We start from the raw sequence: 21,634 nt of genomic DNA, 5'->3' as shown, positions 1-21,634 counted from the left end.
GGGACTCGATCCCGGGACTCCAGGATCATGACCTGAGCCGAAGGCAGTCGCTTAACCAACTGAGCCACCCAGGCGCCCCCGGGCTTTATATTTTTAATACTTACATAAAATAATTGGTACAGACTATTCCTAACGTTTGATACTGATCATTAAACAACAGCCAAGACACTCCTGAAAAAGAACTAAGTAGGAGGAGACTTGCCTTATAGATAACAAAATTTGTTATAAAGCTACAGACTGGGAGCCCCTGGGTGGCTCAATCATTAAGCGTCTGCCTTCGGCTCAGGTCATGATCTCAGGGTCCTGGAATCGAGTCCCACATGGGACTCTGCGCTCAGTGGGGAGTCTGCCTCTCCTTCCCCCTCTGCTCCTCCCACCTGCTCATGCTCTCCCTCAAATAAATAAATAAAGTCTTAAAAAAAAAAAGAAAAGTTACAGACTGTGTGGGAACCTGGGGAGCTCAGTTGGTTAAGCGTCTGCTTTCGGCTCAGGTCATGATCCCAGGGTCCTGGGATCAAGCCCCGCATTGGGCTCCCTGCTCGGCGGGAAGCCAGCTTCTCCCCCTCCCTCTGCCACTCCCCTTGCTTGTGTTCCCTCTCTCACTGTGTCTCTGTCAAATAAATAAATAAAATCTTTAAAAAAAGGGGTGCCTGAGTGGCTCAGTCGGTTAAGCGTCTGCCTTCGGCTCAGGTCATGATCCCAGGGTCCTGGGATCAAGCCCCACATCAGGCTCCCTGCTCTGCGGGAAGCCTGCTTCTTCCTCTCCCACTCCCCCTGCTTGTGTTCCCTCTCTCACTGTCTCTATCAAAAAAATAAATAAAATCTTAAAAAAAAAAAAATCTTAAAAAAAAAAGTGGTTGAAAGTAATAAGTGAGAATCATAAAAGTGTTGAATTCCCTAAATTTTTCAATCTTATCAGTCACTAAAATTACTGGTGTATTATTCTGTGCCAAATGTAGGTGCTGATTCAATGAGGGAGACTTGTTTTAATATTATACTGGCATTCTTTTTAACATACAGTCAGTATTAGATGAGCAGATTGAGAGTTCCCAAGGTTTTTTTTTTAAAGATTTTTTATTTATTTGACAGAGAGAGGGAACACAAGCAGGGGGAGTGGGAGAGGGAGAAGCAGGCTTCCCGCTGAGCAGGGAGCCTGATGCAGGGCTCAATCCCAGAACGCTGGGATCATGACCTGAGCGGAAGGCAGATGCTTAACAACTGAGCCACCCAGGCGCCCGAGTTCCCAAGGTTTTTAATAAGTTCAGTAGATAGGTCTATCTCAGCCTGTAACACTATTGCTATAAAATAAAAGGGTCCGGAAGTATGTCTGTTTCTCTTCCTGAGTATAATTGAGTCTGGATATTTTCTTCTTCTTCTTCCTTTTTTTTAAAAAAGATTTTATTTATTTATTTGACAGAGAGAGGCACAGCGAGAGAGGGAACACAAGCAGGGGGAGTGGGAGAGGGAGAAGCAGGCCTCCCGCAGAGCAGGGAGCCCGATGTGGGGCTCGATCCCAGGACCGTAGGCTCATGAACTGAGCCGAAGGCAGACGCTTAACAACTGAGCCACCCAGGTGTCCCAATTACATTCGATTTAAAAACATCTTTTCATCAAAGACACTGTTAATAGAATGAACAGGCACACTATTTCCAATATATTACCTACCAAAGAGTTCATACCTGGAAGAACTACAAATCAATATGGAAAAGTCTAGTAGAAAAATATGCAAGAGACTTGAGTAGACATCTCACAGAGGATATCCAAATGGCCAATCAACATATAAAAAGTGTTCGACCTCTTTTATAGACATGGAAATGCAAATTAAACTCAATACAAACAAACTCACCAGAATAGCTAAACAGACAACCTTAAGAGTTGGTAAGAATGTGTAACAAGAACTCTCAAACCCTGTGGATAGGAGTAAAAATTAGTACAACCACTTTGGCAATATCTAGTCAGGCTGAAGAGACTCTGACCCAGACATTCAACTCCTAGCTGCCCTGTATACCCAACAAAAATGCATGCAATTTTTTTTGATGTTAGCATATTTGCTAACATAGCCTAAAATTGGAAACAAGCCAAATATCCATCAACAGGAGAATGGATAAATTGTGGTTTATTTCTAAAATGGAATTCTATATGAAAATGAATGAACTACGGTATATGGAATAACATGAATGCATGCTTAAAAAGCCAGACATACAAAAAATATGTTGTAATTCCACTTATAAAGTTCAAAAATAGGTAAAATTAAGCGACTGTGCATTCTTCACAATAGCATCCTGAAGGTCAATCAACAGATGAATGGATAAACAAAATGTGGTATATCCATACAATAGAATATTATTCAGCCATAAAAAGGAATGAAGCTCTGATACATGCTACAACATGGATGAACCTTGAAAACATATGCTAAAAGAAATAAGCAAAACACAGAAGTACTTCCAATTACTGAAGTACTTACATGAAGTTCCTAAAGTAAGCAAAGTCATAGAGACAGAAAGTGGATGACAGGTTACCAGGGGCTGGGAGGAGGTGGGCAATAAAGCTTTTTTAAAAAAACCTAAATGGTTGCTACATTTTTGGTGACCACAGCACAATGTATAAACTTGTCAAATCACCATGCTGTACATCTGAAACTAATGTTAACATTGTGTGTCAGCTGTACTAAAAAATAATTTTTCTTAACACCAAATGATTGTTTTAAAAAAAACAACAAAAAACCAAAGGGGTGCCTCGGTGGCTCAGTCAGTTAAGCATGCACCTTCAGCTCAGGTCATGATCCTGGGGTCCTGGGATGGAGCCACACATTGGGCTCCCTGCTCAGCGGGGAGCCTGCTTCTCCCTCTGCCACTCCCCCAGCTTGTGTTCTATCTCTGTCAAATAAATAAAATCTTAAAAAAAGAAAAAAAAACAACCACCAAAAAACCCTAAATGTTTTTAGGATTCGTATTTTTTTTTTTTTTAAGATTTTTATTTATTTATTTGACAGAGAGAGAGACACAGTGAGAGAGGGAACACAAGCAGGGGGAGTGGGAGAGGGAGAAGCAGGCTTCCCGCGGAGCAGGGAGCCCGATGCGGGGCTCGATCCCAGGACCCTGGGATCATGACCTGAGCCGAAGGCAGACGCTTAACCGACTGAGCCACCCAGGCACCCCTTTAGGATTCATATTTAGGTGGTAAAAATATAAAGAAAAAGCAAGTAAATGATTCCAATAAATGTCATCACAGGAGGAGAGTGGTTCCTTTACAGGGGTGAGGAGTCTGAACAGAAGCAGCATTCTGGAGGGCTTTTGGGTGCTGGCAGTGTCCATTTGCTTGACTTAGGTGGTTGTTGCAAGGAGTTTCACTTTATATCCATTGAACTATACATTTATTTCCAGTATAATTTTTTTTTTTAAAGATTTTATTTATTTATTTGACAGAGAGAGAGACAGAGAGAGCAGGAACACAAGCAGGGGGAGTGGGAGAGGGAGAAGCAGGCCTCCTGCTGAGCAGGAGCCCGATGCGGGGCCCGATGTGGGGCTCGATCCCAGGACCTGGGATCATGACCTGAGCCGAAGGCAGACGCTTAACGACTGAGCCACCCAGGCGCCCTCCAGTATAATTTTTAAATGTGTTATTTTACACGTTTAATTTAAAATTCATCAAGAACAAAGTATTGGAGGATTGGAAGAGGATGGCTTGTTGAGTACGCAAGAGGTGTCTGCCACAGGGGTACAGAGCTTACCCGTCTTATAGAGAGGGGAAGAGAGTTCTGTTCAGAGGACAGCATGTGAAAGCCCCCAAGTACAAAAGAATGTGGTAAGCCTGAGGAAGTGAAAGGTAACAAGCTGAGTTCTGAGGGGGCCTAGAGAACAAGAGGGAAGAGGTATGCGTGATGAAGTCTGAGGACTGCAGAAGCCAGATGGTGGAAGGTTGGGCAGCCAAATGGGAGTGTGTCAGACACTGTCATAAGGGAACAGTGGGATATAAGTGAGGCATATATATATATGTATTAGATTTTAGAGTGAAAGAGAGAGAAAGAGAGAGACAGGGGGAAGGGGCAGAGGGAGCATGAGAGAATCTGAAGCAGGCTTCACACCCAGTGGGGAGCCCTATGCAGATCTTGATCCCAGGACCCTGAGATCATGACCTGAGCCGTTATCAAGAGTCAGACACTTAACCGACTGAGCCACCTGGTGCCCTATCACTGAGGTATTTTAAAGCAGTGGCCTGATCCCACCAGTTAGGTCATTCTGCCTGGACTGTGGAGAATGGATTGGACAGTACCAGGAGACCAGTTAGGAAGCCATTTCAATAATTGTGAGGGTTGGTGGAAGCTTGGACTAGGATGGAGGCACTGGAGAGGTGAGGAATATTGTGTCCTTATGCCTTGTGTTCATTTCACAACTCTGTTCAACTATATGAGTACTATCTTCCATTTTTTTTATGAAGTTAAAAATATCTTAATGTTATACTGTATATCCTATGACATACCATACCCTACCATATAAACTTGTACATACATTGTGGGTACATAGCTATGCACACAAGACTATGGCCACTATATTTTCTGAGTGATTTAAGGGATTTCCAAAGGTTATGCTGACTGTGCAACTTTTGCTTTTTGTACTGACTTTAGAACCTAACCTTGATGTAAAGTACAACTCCACTGTTGATGGATTTAAGAGATATTTAGGAGATTTGGTGACTGACTGGAATAGAAGGAAGAAGGAGAGCTATTAATTGAAGAATGATATTCCCAGATCTCTTGCCTAAACAACTGAGTAGATGGTGGTTCTGCTTATTGAGATGGGCCCACTGGGGCAGGAACAGTTGGAGGGTAGAGATGATCGCTTATTTTTCTCAGTATTTTATGAAAAATTTCAAAAATGCAGAAAAGTTGACATACTGTATAGTGAACATCCATATACCTACCACCTAGGTTCTACAACTCACTTACTGTTATATCTTCTTTTTCATATCTTCCCACATACCCAGAGGAGTTCATTTTTGAATAACTGAATTTATGGTATCTAAGTGATTTCCAAGTGTCATATTTAGTAGGCTACTGGTTCAGAGTACAGGAGCACATTTAAAGAACAGGCTGCCGGGGGCACAGGGTGGCTCAGTTGGTTAGGCGACTGCCTTCGGCTCAGGTCATGGTCCCGTAGTTCCCGGATCGAGTCCCAAATCAGGATTCCCTGCTCAGCAGGGAGCCTGCTTCTCCCTCTAACCCCTTCCCTCTCGTGCTCTCTCTCTCAAATAAATAAAATCTTTAAAAAAAAAAAAAAAAAGAGCAGGCTGCGGGATGCCTGGATGGCTCAGTCAGTTAAGCATCTGCCTTCGGCTCAGGTCATGATCCCAGGGTCCTGGGATCGAGTCCCACAATGGGCTCCTTCTCCCTCTGCCTGCTGCTCCCCCTGCTTGTGCGTGCTCTCTCTCTGGCAAATAAATAAATAAAATCTTTTTTTTTTTTTTAAGATTTTATTTATTTGTCAGAGAGAGCACAAGCAGGGGGAGTGGCGGGCAGAGGAAGAGGGAGAAGCAGGCTTCCCACTGAGCAAGGAGCCTGATGCGGGATTCTCTATATTCCTTCTGAAGGTGCTTTCACTAAGAACATTGACTACTGAAGACTCCAAAACTGAACTCATTATCATCCTCCTGTAAAACCTGCTCCTCCTTCTGTACATTCTACCTTACAGGCACCCAAACCTCAAATTTGGGAGTCATCCTAAGATATCTCAGGCAGCAAGCAGAGTCTGTCAATCCCATCTCTTAAATATCTTTTTTTTTTTTTAAAGATTTTATTTATTTATTTGACAGAGAGAGCACAAGCAGGTAGAGGAGCAGGCAGAGGGAGAGGGAGAAGCAGGCTCCCTGCTGAGCAAGGAGCCCGATGCGGGGCTTGATCCCAGGACGCTGGGATCATGACCTGAGCCAAAAGCAACCGCTTAACCAACTGAGCCATCCAGGTGCCCCTCTTAAGTATCTTTAAAAGATATTCTCTCCGTCTTCATCCCCTGTACCATTAAAGTTCTGGATCTCAAAATTTCTCAAAATTTTATCGCTATCAAAGAACTACAATTTCAACCTCTGAACTGGTCCCCCTCTCTATTCTTTCTCTGGCTTATCTATTCATGTCCACCTGTCTATCCATCTAATTTACTTTTTTAAAAAAGTCTGTTCACTGGGGCGCCTGGGTGGCTCAGTTGATTGACAACCCGACTCTTGATTTCAGCTCAGGTGCTGATCTCAGGGTTGTGAGTTCAAGCCTCGCACTGGGCTCTGAGCTGGGTGTGGAGCCTATTTAAAAAAAAAAAAAAAAAGTCTGTCACATCACTTTTCATTTACAATCTTTTTTTTTAATTTAAATTCAATTAGCCAACTTACAGTGCATCATTAGTTTCATTTACAATCTTTTACAGGTGCTTACACCCAGGTTAGTATGACTTCCACGGTCCTTCAAGATCTGCTAAAAAGCATGACTAAGCCCAAATTCACAACCTCATGCCTAGTTACTCACCCACACCATTTTTACTACTTACTGGCGCTTCAAATATACCAACCACACTTTTTGCTTTATTGCCTCCTTAACGAAGACCTCCCTGAAAGCCAGGCTAGGTGGCTCCCACAGAATCCTGAGGATATCTATCATTAGATATACAAGCCTCCACAAAGATAAAAATCCTTGAGGGCGGTACTTTAGTCTTCTGTATGGCCAGAATACTTAGACTAACTACCTAAGAATACTCTGCCTAACACTAAACAGACATTCTGTTTACTTTAGGGGAACTCTGTATACATCCAGTACTTTGTACACTCTCCCTTTCCGTTCTTGCAAAATCCTACTCAAGCTTGAATTCCTTCCTGAAGCTTCCCCGGGTCCCTCCAAGTAGTTAGGGGCTCTGATTCCTTTATTCACTGCCCCTGAGCTTAATAAATTATATCTTAATATTTTATCTATACAACTAACTGCCGTAAATGTTAACACTTTCCCCTCTTCTTGGTAATAGCAATCCTATCGATGCTTCTGGGCTCAATCCACAGCCAACTACCCTGATTCCTAGAGAGAATTACTTCTTTTAACTCTCAGCTCACGCTGCGTACAGTCTATTTAGCACCTGAGAGTCTTTCATTATCGCTGCTTACTACCGCTGTCCCGGTCCCCTCCCGGTCCATTCCTTAGACGGTAACCTTCTAGGGGCTGGGAGGGCAGTCCTACCTTTCTGACTCCCCCACCAGCACTTGGAGGCGCTGCGCTTTGCAAATGCAGCCCTAAAGCAACTCCGGGAAGCTCCTGAAGGGACAGAGCCCTTTAGAGATGTCCCTGCCGGCGGCTCCGCCTTCTCCCCGCGAGCTCAAGTCCAACCCCGGGCACCGTGGCACGCGTACGGGAGGGGTGAAGGGAAGAGCGGGCCTCGCCTCTCCCTGCCTAGTCCCGGAGTCCCAGCGTCTGTCGGAGGATCGCGAGACCGCCGCCGGACGCCCGCGCAGGCGCGGTGACGCTCTCCGAGCATGTGACCCAAGCGCGAGGCCGCAGTGGCCGGCGCGGGGGCGGGGCACACGCGGCTTTCACTCGCTCATTGAACCCCGTGCTGATGGACAGGCGAAGGAGCGGCTAAGACGCAGCTTGTTTAGAAACAGCCGTCCGGCTAAGTATGAATAAGTAGATAAATAATAGGCTAGGGAGAAGGGAGTGGCAGGTGTCTGGGAGCTGCCTTTCAACTTGGTCCTAGGTGGGTCGGGGCGGCGGTCCTTGCCTCACCCTCCTCCGCCTGGGGCCTGGGAAATCCCGCTTTCTGGAGACTTGTCCTGGCGGCAGAATCACAGAGGACTTGTCCTCACGAGTCTTCATTTCGATTCATTCGGCTCCGGTTTCTTGGGGGCAGCCTCCAAGGGCTGAGGAGCCTTGCCACCCTGTGGTCCAGCCGCCTCCCCTCAGGCATGGGCGCGATACTCTTCAAACTGGACTTCCAGGTTCCTGCTTCTCTGTCTACTAGAGGTTGGAAAAGGCGAATCTGAACACCACCTCTGCTTGAGGCCGCCAGTGCCTTCGTGGGCAGAGGCGCCAGGATCCACTTTAAACCCTTGCGGATGAGGCATTCGTGGGGACCTCCTGCTTACCATTCCGGCCACATCTCCGAAGGAGACCACTAAAGCCTCAGGCCCTCCCAGCCGTTGTGCTTCTCTGCCAGTTAGAACCCTCCTGCCTGGGCTGTACCTGCCCGTTGCACCTTCTACTTCTCCTGGAGAAGCTCTGACCTCAACCCCAAAGAGGCTTTCCCAGTGTACTCATATTGCCCTCAGCCCTACTCCCACTTCAGATTGTCTTATCTGGTACCCAGAGAATACTGGCAAGCTGGCAGCCCCATGCAACACCACTTATCACACCTGCTAGGCTTCTGGGATACGACCAACTTGACAGAAGGGGGCTGCATGTTTTCTGGATGTGTATCCCCTGGCCTAGCATAGTGCACATTGTAACTGTTCAGTAAATGGGTATTGAATGAATCAAGGTGTGGACTCCAAGGATCAAAAGTGAAAATTTAAAAATGTCAGGCTAGGGAGTGCCTGGGTGGCTCAGTCAGTTAAGCGTGGGACTCTTGGTTTCAGCTAAGGTAATGATCTCCGGGTTGTGAGATTGAGCCCCGCATCAGGCTCCACCCTCAGTGAGTGCGGAGTCTGCTTAAGATTCTCTCTCTCCTGGGTGCCTGGGTGGCTCAGTCGTTAAGCATCTGCCTTCGGCTCAGGTCATGACCCCAGGGTCCTGGGATCCAGCCCCACATCAGGCTCCCTGCTCAGCGGGAAGCCTGCTTCTGTCTCTCCCACTCCCCCTGCTTGTGTTCCCTCTCTCGCTGTGTCTCTCTCTGTCAAATACATGAATAAAATCTTAAAAAAAAAAAAAGATTCTCTCTCTCTCTCTGCCCCCCCAATAGAATTAAACTAAATTAAAAGATTAGGCTGGGCTGTGGTACTTTTGGGGCTCACCAAAGACATTAAACCATATTTTTTTTCCCTTTAAATGATGATAGCTAGCTAACAAAGTGATACTCCTTTTCAAATACGTGAATAAATTCAAGATGACAAATAGTGAAGTTAAGCCATTTAGTTATGGTACCATCATAGCCTGTGGAATAGTTCTGTTCAGTCAGTAGGAACAGGGCAGTGGGCCTCAGGGGCCAGTCCCTCAAGAAAATCCAAGCAGGCTTAGGAGGGTGTGTTTGTATGTGAGATGTTAAAGACAATAAGGATGCCAAATCCAAGAGGTGTTTACTGTAATGAGTGTTCAAGGAGGGTGGGGTTCCCCCAATCTGATCCTCCAAGGCTCTGGGGTGACTCACTCTTCCTTGGGCTCAGGGGTGGGGCTGGTATTTCTTCCCCGAGTTGGCCCTTCTCTCCCTGGCCCTTGTCATCCCCATCATCTCCAGCCACTACAGCCACATTCTTCAGATAGTAAGTGTTGAAGCAGTTGGTCTGCTCATCTCCAGGATTCAGGTTACAGCAGAGGGCAGAGTCTCGCCAGAAGTTACGTCGGGGACCACACAGGTCCTCAATGAAGGCCGATTTCTGAAGGAGAAAAGTAAAGCAGAGATGATGGGGAGGGGGGTGTCTGAGGTCAAGCATCAATACTTGGGTGTTCAAAGTCCCTCTTCCCTCAGCTTCTAGTGCTGTCTCCCTGGGACCCAGAGAGAGTTCCAGGCTGCCTTGCACAGCTAGATTCCTTGTGACAGACCTATGTGCACATCTGGAAATGACTGAAGCTTGAGGCCCAGAAAAGGCATAATAACTTAGAGGTGGGGGAGCAGATCAGGTAAGGAATGAAGACTTCGGGAATCAAGAAAGATCTTTCCCACTAGTCCTCTTTATTTCTGTGGGTTGGTCTGAGATACTAAAGAGAAGGGGTAGCCCGCAGTTCTAGCCCTCTCTCCCCCCTCCCCTGCCTTTCTTTGGAGACTACGACCTCCTGCTGCCCCCGCTCACCTCCTCCTCAGCACAGCAGGTCTGCTCTGGAAATGGCAGGTCACAGCAGTGGGCAGTCATGTTCTGGATCAGCCCAGGAATCTGTTTACTATGTTGGGGGGAAAGGGGAAGGGGTCAGGGTCTTTAGGCATCCCTAGGCATCAAAATGGTGCTTGGAGACCATGGTTTTGCTCTTACCAAGAGTGCCTCAGAGGGTGCCCCAGAAGGGAGGTTTTGGGGAAGGGAAGAGAGTTGGGGAAGAACGGGGCAAGACTCACTGCTTGCTGAGAACTCTTCCATTTCCACAGAGATGGCCCATGAGGTTGGGGGTAACTCGGCTGAGGTCAAGGGTCAAGACGTCCCGGTCATAGTTAGGGTAGGGAGCCCGACGGGCAAAGCACTCATCGCGGGCAGGGCTGGGAGGGTAGTGGCAGCACAAGTGCTGGTGGGTCTTGATAGACTGTTCCCGATCACAGTATCCATCAAGGGCATCCTCCCACTGTGGGCCAGAGAGAGGGAAGTCAGAAGCCTGGACACTTGGCCCCTTCTCTTCTGACCCTCTGCTTCCCTTACTGCCCTATGCTATGAAATGAGGGACCTGGCCACAGATGCTGAAAGGGAAGGGCAAGGAACCAGAGGACAAGGATGGGCAGCTGTGGTTGTATGGTGCTGGGGAGGTGGAAGGATGGAGGCACCAATGAGGCTTGGAGCTGGCCACAGGACACGAGCTGGAATGGCAGACGAGGGGGTCAGACAAGGCCAGAGCTGCACGGATGGATGGCACATGGGTGCATGTGTGGGATCATGGGTGGATGAGGCCAGGAGTGCAGGATGGAGGCTCAAGATGAACAGACTCAAATGACGAATACAGTGGATGGACGGACACTTGCAAGCAGATGAACGGGCAGACGTGCTCACACTGGGGAGGTGCATGGATGAATGGATGAGCAGGATGAGAGGTCGGAGACAGGCGGGCAGGCAGACAGGCTCTTGACCGGGACGCCCACTTACGGCCTTCCGTGTACAGGTGTGGTTGTTCCCCTGCCGGCAGCAGTGCTGGAACTCCCCCTCTAGCCGGGTCAATGTCTGCAGCTGTCTTTGGACAGGGTCAGTAGCTGGGAGGTTGCGTGGCACAGAACGGAAGCGTCTTAGATGGCAGATGTTCTTGACATTGTCCAGTGTGGGTACCCCAGGGGGGAAAGGCAGCTCGGGGCCTGAGGATATACCAGGCTGGTGGCTGGGGCAGGCCCAGAGCTGGTAGTGTGGCCGGGGAGCTTCCTCCTGGAAGCAGGAGAATCGAGCCTCCCCCTGCTGTTTGCAGCACCGGTGGGGTCGGGTCTTGACCGAGAACTCGGCCTCACAGAACCGGGTCATTGCGTCCTCCCACTAGAGCAAGAGGGATCGATCAGCCCAGCAGCCCATTGTCCACATTCCCGTCTTCCTCCCAGGCTCCAGAAAAGGACCCTGGGCAGGTAGATAAGAAAGAAGTAGAGGCTGTCCTCTGCCCTCCCAGCATACTGGGGAGGCCCAAAGTAGGGCCAAGAAAAAGGTCCTGAGTTTCCTACATACTTAGGCCTAGAAGTCCTTCAAACACACACATACTGTCTGGAGGTTAAAGGACACCCCTGGCATCAAGAGCTCAACCCTTACCACGAGTTGTGCACAGTCCAAGCGGTTTATGTGGTTGTGACAGCGGCAGCAGCGGGAATATCCAGTCTCCAGCAAATTGAGGATCTCACCCTGGCGAGTAAGGTGGGAGAAGCCAGACTGCGGCAGGTTCCAAGGACCATACACCACATGCTGACGATTAGGAAGGCAGATCTGGTCCAAATTGTCTGGAGAAGGCCGCCCAGGGGGAAAGCCATCAAGCCGATGGCCCCAGCCCCCTCGGGATTTGCCCTGTTGGCAGTGCAGGGCTGGATTCCAAGACTCAGGCTCAGGGGGGCTATGGTCCATGAAAGGAGCTGGCTTTTCTAGAATGGAGAAAACATAATGGGAAGGGGAATGAGTAGAGGGACAGAGGAAGTCTGGATGAGCTGGGAGGATTGAAAGAACTTGGGGTAGAGGAGAAAGTGTTGGGAGGATATGGGGGGAAAGAGATTGAAATGAACTTGTGGCTTTTACCTTCAGAATGACCGATGGAAAGGAAAGAGAACGGGGGTATGAAAGATGTCCCCTTATAGCCCCCACAAATCAGGCATGGTCCCTGTGCTGCTTCCCAAGGCTCAGGCTCCTTGCCTCCCTCCCCAGGGTCCTAAGCACTAAAGCAGAGGGATGGACAGACCAGAGCTGTCACTCACCCTCTCTCTGCTTAGATGGGAAGGTCATTTCCTCCTGATGTAGGAAAGGTGGGTCTACTGGGATAGAAGAAGTGTAAGCAGAAGCCATGTTGGGATGGGCTAGAAGAGGGGGGACCTGGCCAGCTGCCACTCATAAGGAGGAAGTCAGTATAGAAGCAAGTGAAAATAAATGCTACTTTTTTGCCACTTAATCTCATAACTTTATAAAATAGTTCTTATTCCCCCCCCTTTTTTTTTTTAAGATTTATTATTTATTTGAGAGAGAGAGAATGAGAGAGAGCAAGCACATGGGAGGGGGGAGGGTCAGAAGGAGAAGCAGACTCCCCGCCGAGCAGGGAGCCCAACGCAGGACTCGTTCCAGGGACTCCAGGATCATGACCCGAGCCGAAGGCAGCCGCCCAACCAACTGAGCCACCCAGGCGCCCATTATTTCCCCATTTTTATAGATGAGGAAACTAAGGCTTGGAGAGACAACTTACCCAAAGTTACACAGCTAGCGAATGGCAGAGCCCCCAAAGCCCATGGGTAGGCAGGAGGAGGGTAACGAGGAGAGGGAGTCACTTACTTTCTTTCTGTTCAACAGGGACCTGGGGAGGGGGCAGCTCTTCTTGGAGGGGGATGGCTTCCTGAGGGAGAGAGGGATCCACTACAAGAGAGGAGTGAGGGCACAAAGAAGCAAGGATCAGACTGATGTCAGCAAGACTGTAGTGGTCTGGGGGTGAAGAAATGGGCAAGCACTCACCTTTCTTTCCCACAGGGAGTTGGGGAGGGGGCAACTCCTCTTGGGCAGGGATGGCTTCCCAAGAAGGAGGGGGCTGCACTAGAGAAGGGGGAGTATGTGAGTAGACCACCCCTTCTCCCAGCCAGGGCAAGGAGTTGGCAGGGCCTTCTCACCCCTCCCCATCTAAAGAACGGGAAGTAAGCCAGACTAGAAACCTGGAGGGCTGAGAAGGGTGCATGGTGGACTTACCTTCACTCTGTCCTTCAAAGTGAGAGCCATGCTGAAGGGTGTCAGGGTGATCCACAGGGAAGTCTCGGGTCTGGGGTGGGGAGGGGGGTGCTGCATAGCCAACTAGAGGTAAGAGGGGAGATGGTCAGAGCTGACAGTTTTTTTTCTAGCCCCCCCATCCCATGCTGCTCCCCCAAACTCTTACCTTCTTGAGTGTGGTAGGTGAGGGGCTCTGGCCCCAGCTCCCTCTGCCCTGGAGCCTTGGAGCCTGGAACATGAAAGGTGAGTCAGGGGTGGGTTGAGGAGCCCTTTCTTGGCCCTAAGCACAGGATGTGGGGGCAGTAGATATCAAGGGTATAGGCAAGATGACCAAGACACCAGAAGCCCTTCTGTATTGCTCCTGTCCCATGTCCCCTAATGAATCCACCCCCTCCCCCAAACATACCTAGACATGGCCAGTTGGGTTCTGAGAAAGCTATGATATTCTGACAGGCTCACTTCTACCAGGCTCAAAGCCTTGGGTCTCCTGAGTCCAGGCCTGAAGGGAATGTGACATATGGGGCTGAGGGTAGGAGTGGGGTGGTGGAGGCCCTAATCTCCTGTCAGTGTCTCTCCCTCAGGGCTTCTGGTATCTTCTTCTCAGCCTCTGAGCTACGATGCGTCTCTAGTTTTCCAGAGGAGCAAGTCTGGACTTTGAACTGGTTAGGGCTTCATCTGCTCACCTCCTCTAGGCTGTTTAAGATTTTTTTTTTTTTTTTCTTATTTGACAGAGAGAGAGACAGCGAGAGAGGGAACACAAGCAGAGGGAGTGGGAGAGGGAGAAGCAGGCTTCCCGCAGAGCAGGGAGCCCGATGTGGAGCTCGATCCCAGGACCCTGGGACCATGACCCAAGCCGAAGGCAGACGCTTAACGACTGAGCCACGCAGGCGCCCCTCCTCTAGGCTGTTTAAACATCTGTGGGCCTTCTAATAAGAAGCCCACCTCGAACTTTAAGTGCCTCCCCTTCAGCTGGTCCCAGATCCTCCTTAGCTTAGGTCTCAATTTAGGACCTGGGGACTGGGATGATTCAGGACTCCTGAGGCAAATCGCCCCACAGCCACAGGGAAAGGAATCGCCTATAGCTGATCTGCCTAGGAGGGACAATGAGACAGGCCTTACAGAGACCAGATCTCAACAGTATCCCTTGGTAGCATTTTGTCCAGCATCCAGCAGATGATGTGTGTGCTAGAGTGACTGTGTCTGGTACCCTGGGGATGGACACCCTCTCAACTCTTCTAACAGGGCAAGGAGTCAGTCAAGGCTCTCTGGGTCAACAAACCAGTTTTGAGCAGCCTGGGGGCCCCATTCTTTCTCTCTCCCCTGCTTGATAGGCCCCATATATACATCTTCCTAAGGCAGAACCCCCTCACTCTGGTAATCCACCCACTGAAGAGTTGTCCATTTGACTCCCAATTTTATGTCTCCTGGCAGCAATCTCTAGGAACCCCTCTCCTCCCGTGCACCTGCTCCCCTCCCTGTTTAAAGGCTCCAGTGCCCAGGCCCACCTTCAGTCTGCTCAGAAATGCAAGGCCGGGGATACAATCACCCTGCTGGTGATGAGCCATTTAGAGGATGGCTGGACCCCGGCCCCAGGCCCACACTGGTCAGGGCCTCTTCCCAAGCGCTGGCTCCAACCCCAACTCACCTCCCTCAGAAGCTACAGAAGTAACAGCCAGACAGGCCAAGACCAAGGCTGCTCTGGACATGGTCCCCATTCTGGGGCAAAGACTGGTCATGGCACCAGAAGGTGGATCGTCTCAGGCAGATCTGGATTTGAAGGGCTGGGCTGCTGGGAGCTTGCTTCTCCGGTTGCTGTTACGGCTGTTGTGAACCTCAGGGCTGGTTCCTTCTCCTTTTATACAGCTATCTGGGGATAACTCCCTCCCATCTATTTCCTGCCATGACTCAGTCCCAGCTGCTCCTCCTCTGGCAGCCACTCCTCCCAAATTCACCCTGAAGTCTCCTAAGAGGACTGAAGAGAACAGGGCTGAGGGGAGGATAGCATTCTTATGATCCCCAGAGAAATGGATTCTGAGACTCATGGAGTAAGAGATGTTGAGACCTGGGGCGCCTGGGTGGCTCAGTCGGTTAAGCATCTGCCTTTGGCTCAGGTCATGATCTCAGGGTCCTGGGATGAAGTCCCACAACTGGCTCCCTGCTCAGCAGGGAGTCTGCTTCTCCCTCTGCCCCTCCACCCTGCTCGTGCTCGCTCTCTCAAGTAAATAGAATCTTAAAAAAAAGAGAGAGATGTTGTTTATGCCTCGGTTCCTCTGTCTTCATGCTGCCTACCGTGGAGAGGTACAGCCTCCTGAATTGGGGTTGGGGAAACGGGGCACTAAAGAGTCCAGGATGGGGGACACGACAGCTACCCCAGGAACTCCCCTACCAGTGAGAGGCCAGGGCTGCCCCCTTTCTGTTTCTCCAGTACCCTGGGACAAAAGAGACGGAGACAGAGTCAAACTTGCTTTTATCCCCTGCTCAGGAGTCAGAGATGAAGATGAAGACACATACCCGAGAGCTTCAAGTTTATTCTTTATACTTTCACTCTCCTCACATCCAAACAGCTACAGCTTCCCCCAGATCAAATGTCTTTCCAGGAGAGCAAACTCATGCCTCCACATGAATTCTGAAGGGTCTGGGGGCCTCCAAACTCTGGCAGTTAGGTCAAGGTCTCCCACGTGAAGGGAGGCTCGCGGCTCCCACCACATCTGTACACAAAAGCTCAGAACACTTCCTCAGCATCTGGGACCCTGGTGTTCTGGAGCTCCAGCAGCCGTTGCACAGCCTCAGTCAAGTCCCGCTCCCCAAGTCGGCGGTTATCTCGAGTCCGAATGTTCACTGTTCTCTTACTCTGCTCTTTCTGGCCAACCACTGCAGGAAGAGAGGAGGTTTGGGACTGTTAGGGCACATTTATCCACATGGAATATGCAAAAATTCAAGAGACCTAAGTCTTTAGGAAGGGTGAGAGCACAGCCCAGATATAGTTCAGGAAAAGGGTATATTTAGCTGCCTCTTGCTCTCCAGTTCCCTGATCATCCTGATGAGATCAGGAAATGTTCCAGACATGCTCTCCATGCCTTATCACTTCCAGTCAGGAGCCTAAGGGTCGGCGATAGTAGGGTCAGCCAGAGAGAGACAAACAGACTAAGCAGCAGACCCAGAGAGAAACTGTGTGTGTGTGTGTGGACATTAGAGAGAGGGGAGGGTGGCAAGAATACAAGACCCATGGGGCAACTTACTCTAAATGCCAATGGGCGAGTGGGTGTATAAAACAAGAGAACTGAGTAATCTGACAAGAGGAGTTTCTGTTCCCTGTCTTCAAGACAGAGCTCTGAGTGGAGAAATGAAAAAAGGAACAAGGTGGCCTGACTCTTCTTAAGGTCTTTCTGATCATCCCTTAGGGCTGACTCCATCTGGGTCCAGAATAAACAAAGCTAACTAATTAGCACCTTATTAATCCTTCCTGTCCCTTTCTCTCTAAAGCTCATTTGGTTAATTAACCTAATAGACACCAAGAGCTTGGATGAGGGTCAGAAGAAAACTGTTTTCCTGAAGCCATAAAACTCCTAATAGAAAACATAGGTGGTATTATCTTGGACATTGGCTTTAGCAACTTTATTCTGGATATGTCTTCTCAGGCAAGGGAAACAAAAGCAAAAATAAATTACTGGGACCACATCAAACTAAAAAGCTTTTGCAAAGCGAAGCAACCTGTCAACACAATGAAAAGGCAACCTACTGAATGGAAGAAGATATTCATAAATGATATATCTGGTAAGGTGTTAATATCCAAAACATATAAAGAACTCATACAACTCAACACCAAAAAAAACCACAAAAAAATCAAAAAAACCCACAACCCACCAAAAAAACAAATAGTCATATTTGAAACTAGGCAAAGGACCTAAACAGACATTTTTCCAAAGATGACATACAGATGGCCACCAGGCACATAAAAGATGCTTAACAACACTAATTGTCAGGGAAATGCAAATCAAAACCACAATGAGATTATCATCTCACAACAGTCAGAATGGCTAGTATCAAGACAAGAAATAACAAGGATTGGCAAGGGGAGAAAAAGGGACCTTGTTCACTGTTGGTGGGAATGCAAGCTGGTACAGCCACTGTAGAAAACAGTATGGAGGTGCCTCAAAAAATTAAAAATAGAAATACCATATGATCTAGTAATTCCACTGCATGGTATTTACCCTCCACCCTCCACCCCCCACCCCTGGCCAAAAGAAAACACTAATTCAAAAAAAATATATGCATCCCTATGTTTACTGTAACATTATCAACAATAGCCAATATATGGAAGCAACACAAGTGTCCATCAAGAGATACACAGATAAAGATGTGGGGGGTACAAACACACACACACACAACGGAGTATTACTCAACCAAAAAAAGAGTTGAGATTTTGTTATGTGTAACAACATAGATGGACTCAGAGGATACTGTGCTAAGTGAAGTCAGTCAGAGAAAGACAAATACCATATGGTTTCACTTTTTTTTTTTTTTAAGTTTTACACCCAACATAGGGCTTGAACTCACAGCCCTGAGATCGATGAGTCACATGCTCTACCAACTGAGCCAGCCAGGTGCCCCATATGATTTCCCTTATATGTGGAATCTAAAAAACAAATGAGGGTGCCCCGGTGACTCAGTCCGTTAAGTGTCTGCCTTCAGCTCAGGTCATGATTCCAGGGTCCTGGGACTGAGTCCCACGTCGGGCTCCCTGCTCAGTGGGGAGCCTGCTTCGCCCTCTACCCTTCCCCCCTGCTTGTGCTCTCTCTAATAAATAAAATCTTAAAAACAAAAAACAAAAAACAAATGAACAGACAGACACACACACACACACACCAGAAACAAGCTCATAAACACAGAGAACAAAAAAAGTGGTGGTTGCCAAAGGGGAGCACGGTGGGGACATGGGCAGAATAGGTGAAGGGGATTAGAGGTACAAACGTCCATTTATAAAATAAGTAAGTCACAGGGATGAAAAATACAGCGTAAAGAATATAGTCAATAATATTGTAATAACATTGTATGGTGACAGATGGTAGCTACATTTATTGTGATGAGCACCAAGTAATGTATAGAAGTGTTAAGTCACTATGCCTGAAATTGTATACCTGAAATTAATGTAACATTGTGTGTCAACTATACATCAATTAAAAATTTTTTAAATTTAATTTAAAAAAGAAATTAACGTTAAAGTTACTATGTATATAATTAGGAATAAATGGCAAAACATATAAAAATTATAAGGATAAAATGTGAGTCTAAAAAGAAATGCTATTTTTGCATCAAAATACTTTGAGCCTTGGGCAATATCCCCAGAGCCAATGTGGTTCACACTCTCCCACCTCAGTCTCAAGGGGCACTTTAGTGGAGATGTCTGAAAATATGGGCCCAGCAGGTAAAATTCAAACACTGGCTGGCTACACACAAACCCCTAGTCTTAAAGGTGCTCACTTTCTACCATATGTTGTAATAACCTAAATCTCATCAAATGTTTTCTCAAGTGTCTGTGATTTTGTACTTTTTTTGTTCTGTTGAGAATATTATTTTGTACTAGGTGTTGGTAAAAAAAAAGTGCTTTTCGTGCCTGGGACGTAATTCTCTATGACTCAGCACAAATGCAAAGAATAAATTAGTAGTAGAAAAAAAGAAAAAAAAAGGAAACTCTTCTGAGGTTGAGAACTGCTTGTCAGGGGGTGAAGGAACCTAGGGCCCAAATGGCTCAGGTGTCCTGAATCCAGATCAGGTAATGAACCCCAATTAACCCAAATACGCAGATAAGCAAATTTAATAGGAAAAAAGAGCACAGGAAGTCAGTGGAGAGTGCAGGGCTCTGAGGGCCTGCGCTGCTGGTCACTCACCGAACTGAAAGTTGTAGTGGGAGAGCTGAGCCCGGCGGACCCTCCGGCTGAGGGTCAGGCCTGAGTGGGCATCCAGGTCACAGACCAGCCCTGCAGCCTGCAGCCTCTGCTGTACCTGGGGCAGAGGGGCAGAGGTTGATGCCAGGAACTGAAGGCTAAGAAACTAGAATAGTCTGATACCAATCTTCCCCATGCCCTGGATCTGTTCCCCCATCCTCTGCCTCAAGGCTCTGTTTCTCACTGACAACCCTTCCTTGTTCATCTCTGCACTGAGGCCCTTCCCCAGCCCCCCATAGTTTCTGTCTGCTTCCTACTGGAGCCAAGCCAGCCACCAATTCCCCGACTCTGCCTGCTCTAGCCACAGTGCTACTCAACCAGCTACTTGACTCTGGTACCATCCATATCCTTACTTCTCTCTAGAAAGGAAACATGAAACCGACACTTATCCAGGCCCCTTTTCTGCCAAGTGCTCTGTTGTCAGCATTTAACATTTGTTAATTTGTTTAATTTTCACGCATCTCCACAGGCAAGGAATTCAGTCTCATTTCTCAGATGTGGAATCTCCAGCATAAAGGCCGGCATCCGTTTGAGCCCAGTCTTGTGTTTCCAAGTGCTATTTCCCTTCCACTACGCTGTGTGACCCCTTCCTACCCACTGCTCAGCCCTGGACTCCAGGTAGTCCTGCTTCAGCCCCCGTGCACACTGCCCAGCTTCTCCTCACCTCCCTGGCATATTCCTCTTGCTCAGTTTGCACAGGGATGACCACCACCTGGAACGGGGACAGCCACAATGGCCTGGTGGAGAGAGAGGAGAAAGGCAAACAAATACTCTGGCTCTGACCCTAGTGTGGCTGTTGATTTGAGAGGAAAATAGAAGAGGGAATCTGAGGAGACCAGGATCTGGAGCATGCACTATCTGGTCTGAGGACCAGCACAGAAATCTGGGGCCAGAGGTCTCACCATTTTCCTCCACAGCTTTCCGCCAGCACTCCCAACATCCTTTCCACAGAACCTAGCACTGCTCGGTGAATGAGGACTGGACGCTCCGGGACTCCCGCCTGCCTTGGAGGGAAAGAGGGGGATGGATGGAATAGAGGAAGTGTCACAAAATGCACACCCAAGATCACCTTCTGGTTTTCCAGAAATATTTAGCTCCAGCAAAAGGTAAAGGATTTGGGTTTCATTTTTAGGGACAAAGATAGAAGGGGAAGTTGCTCTCCACCTAGTCTGCTGGCAGCCAAGGGAAAAGGGGATGGGGCAAGGTTCTGTACCCCTTGTACTGGAGGTCAAATCTCAGGGGCAGTTGGAAGTCAAGCTGGATTGTCCCGCACTGATGGGGCCGACTCAGGGCATCATGGAGGTGCACATCAATCTGGAGGAGACAGATAGGAGAGCATAAGAACAACCAGAAGCAGTAGCCTCTACTGAACATACCACCCACCTTCTACCCACCCACATCCCAGGCTGTTTTGAGAGACTCTACTTCACTCACTGGGCATTCCAGCAGTGGCTCTTTCTGCTCAGTAGTGGTATAACTTTAAGAGACATCAACACTGACACGAATGACTCACCCACACCCTGGCCTCTGAATCCCTTGAGCTCGTCATCTCAGAGATCTTCACATGTACTCACGCATGGCTATAGCCTTCATCTTGTCATTGCCCAGAATGGCTGCACCTCTGGAACAGTGCATCACAGCACCCCGCTCTGATTACGGTCTCTTGGTCTTCTGGCTCTGACAATTATTCCTACCAACGGCTTTTCAATTTCTAGGTTCCTTCCCATTCACAGCCCCTACCACCTTTCCTTCTTTCCCCATGCAGCTGGAACCACTCTCCCTGGTTCCCTTCCACCATTGTTCTCCTGTCACATGCCCATGGCAAAACCCCAACCTGGTGGCACTTTGGCCTCCCGCCTCCTCGGCCCTGCAACAGAACCGCCCAGAGCTGCCCAACATGTCCCACACCACACAGATGCATAAATGTCGGGACTGATGCCACCAAGCAGGTCCCTGTTTTGAACTTTAACTGCGCCCTTGCTACTGTCAGCAATCCTTTGCTGCCCTAGTCAGTTTTGTGTCCTGTTCTCAAGGATTTGCAAGCTTTCTCCTCTTCCTATCTTCACTGCTCTCACTGACAACTCTCCTCTGCCCTACTCCCATCTTATGGGGAAATCAGATAATGATATCACAAGATGGAAAAATGTCTCAACTTCCTGTCACCACATCTACACACTTCCTTGCATGTACCCCTAATCTTTCTTCCTGCCTCCAGAACGATGGCAAAGGTAGTCTCTTGTGGGCTCTCAATCCTACCCCTCAAAACTCCCCAAGAAATTCCCTCCACTGAAACCCTTCTACAACTTCAGCTTCTCCCTGACCCAAACAGGCTCTCCTTCATCAGAGCATTTAAACATTCTCAAATTTCTCCCTTCATCAAAATCTCTCGACTACCCAGCCCCCTTACCCCAGCCTCCACTTTACCAAAAATGTTCCTTCAATATTTTTTTTTTTTT

The 21,634-nt window shown here is 48.3% G+C and overlaps 2 protein-coding genes across 4 annotated transcripts in view; both read right to left on the bottom strand.

The window, feature by feature from the left end:
• Positions 1-9,076: 9,076 nt before the first annotated feature.
• Positions 9,077-15,079, bottom strand: ECM1 (extracellular matrix protein 1). Its single transcript, XM_006728325.3, is given in 11 exon segments — positions 9,077-9,372; positions 9,375-9,552; positions 9,967-10,054; positions 10,224-10,444; positions 10,957-11,331; positions 11,596-11,918; positions 12,811-12,891; positions 12,988-13,065; positions 13,216-13,317; positions 13,400-13,462; positions 14,879-15,079. Coding segments are annotated over 11 exon segments (1,650 nt in total). The 5' UTR covers positions 14,970-15,079; the 3' UTR covers positions 9,077-9,322.
• A 662-nt stretch (positions 15,080-15,741) lies between these two features.
• Positions 15,742-21,634, bottom strand: part of TARS2 (threonyl-tRNA synthetase 2, mitochondrial) — a 15,111-nt gene continuing 9,218 nt past the window's right edge. For 2 of the 3 annotated variants that reach the window (XM_081815882.1, XM_081815883.1), the window contains 5 exons: positions 20,392-20,492; positions 20,081-20,182; positions 19,843-19,915; positions 19,122-19,236; positions 15,742-16,104 (listed from right to left, as the gene is read on the bottom strand). In XM_081815882.1, coding sequence (XP_081672008.1) covers positions 15,956-16,104; positions 19,122-19,236; positions 19,843-19,915; positions 20,081-20,182; positions 20,392-20,492 — 540 coding nt within the window. In that variant the 3' untranslated portion in view covers positions 15,742-15,955. Of the gene's footprint in view, positions 16,105-19,121; positions 19,237-19,842; positions 19,916-20,080; positions 20,183-20,391; positions 20,493-21,634 lie in introns of those variants that run through there. The other variant, XR_014144138.1, reaches the window with a different exon arrangement.

The sequence above is a fragment of the Leptonychotes weddellii genome, chromosome 4 (genome assembly GCF_054177405.1).
Source record: "Leptonychotes weddellii isolate Sample4059 chromosome 4, ASM5417740v2, whole genome shotgun sequence".
Lineage (NCBI taxonomy): Eukaryota > Metazoa > Chordata > Mammalia > Carnivora > Phocidae > Leptonychotes > Leptonychotes weddellii.
Note: the sequence above shows the minus strand (reverse complement) of the source record. Positions and strands in the feature narration are given on the sequence as shown.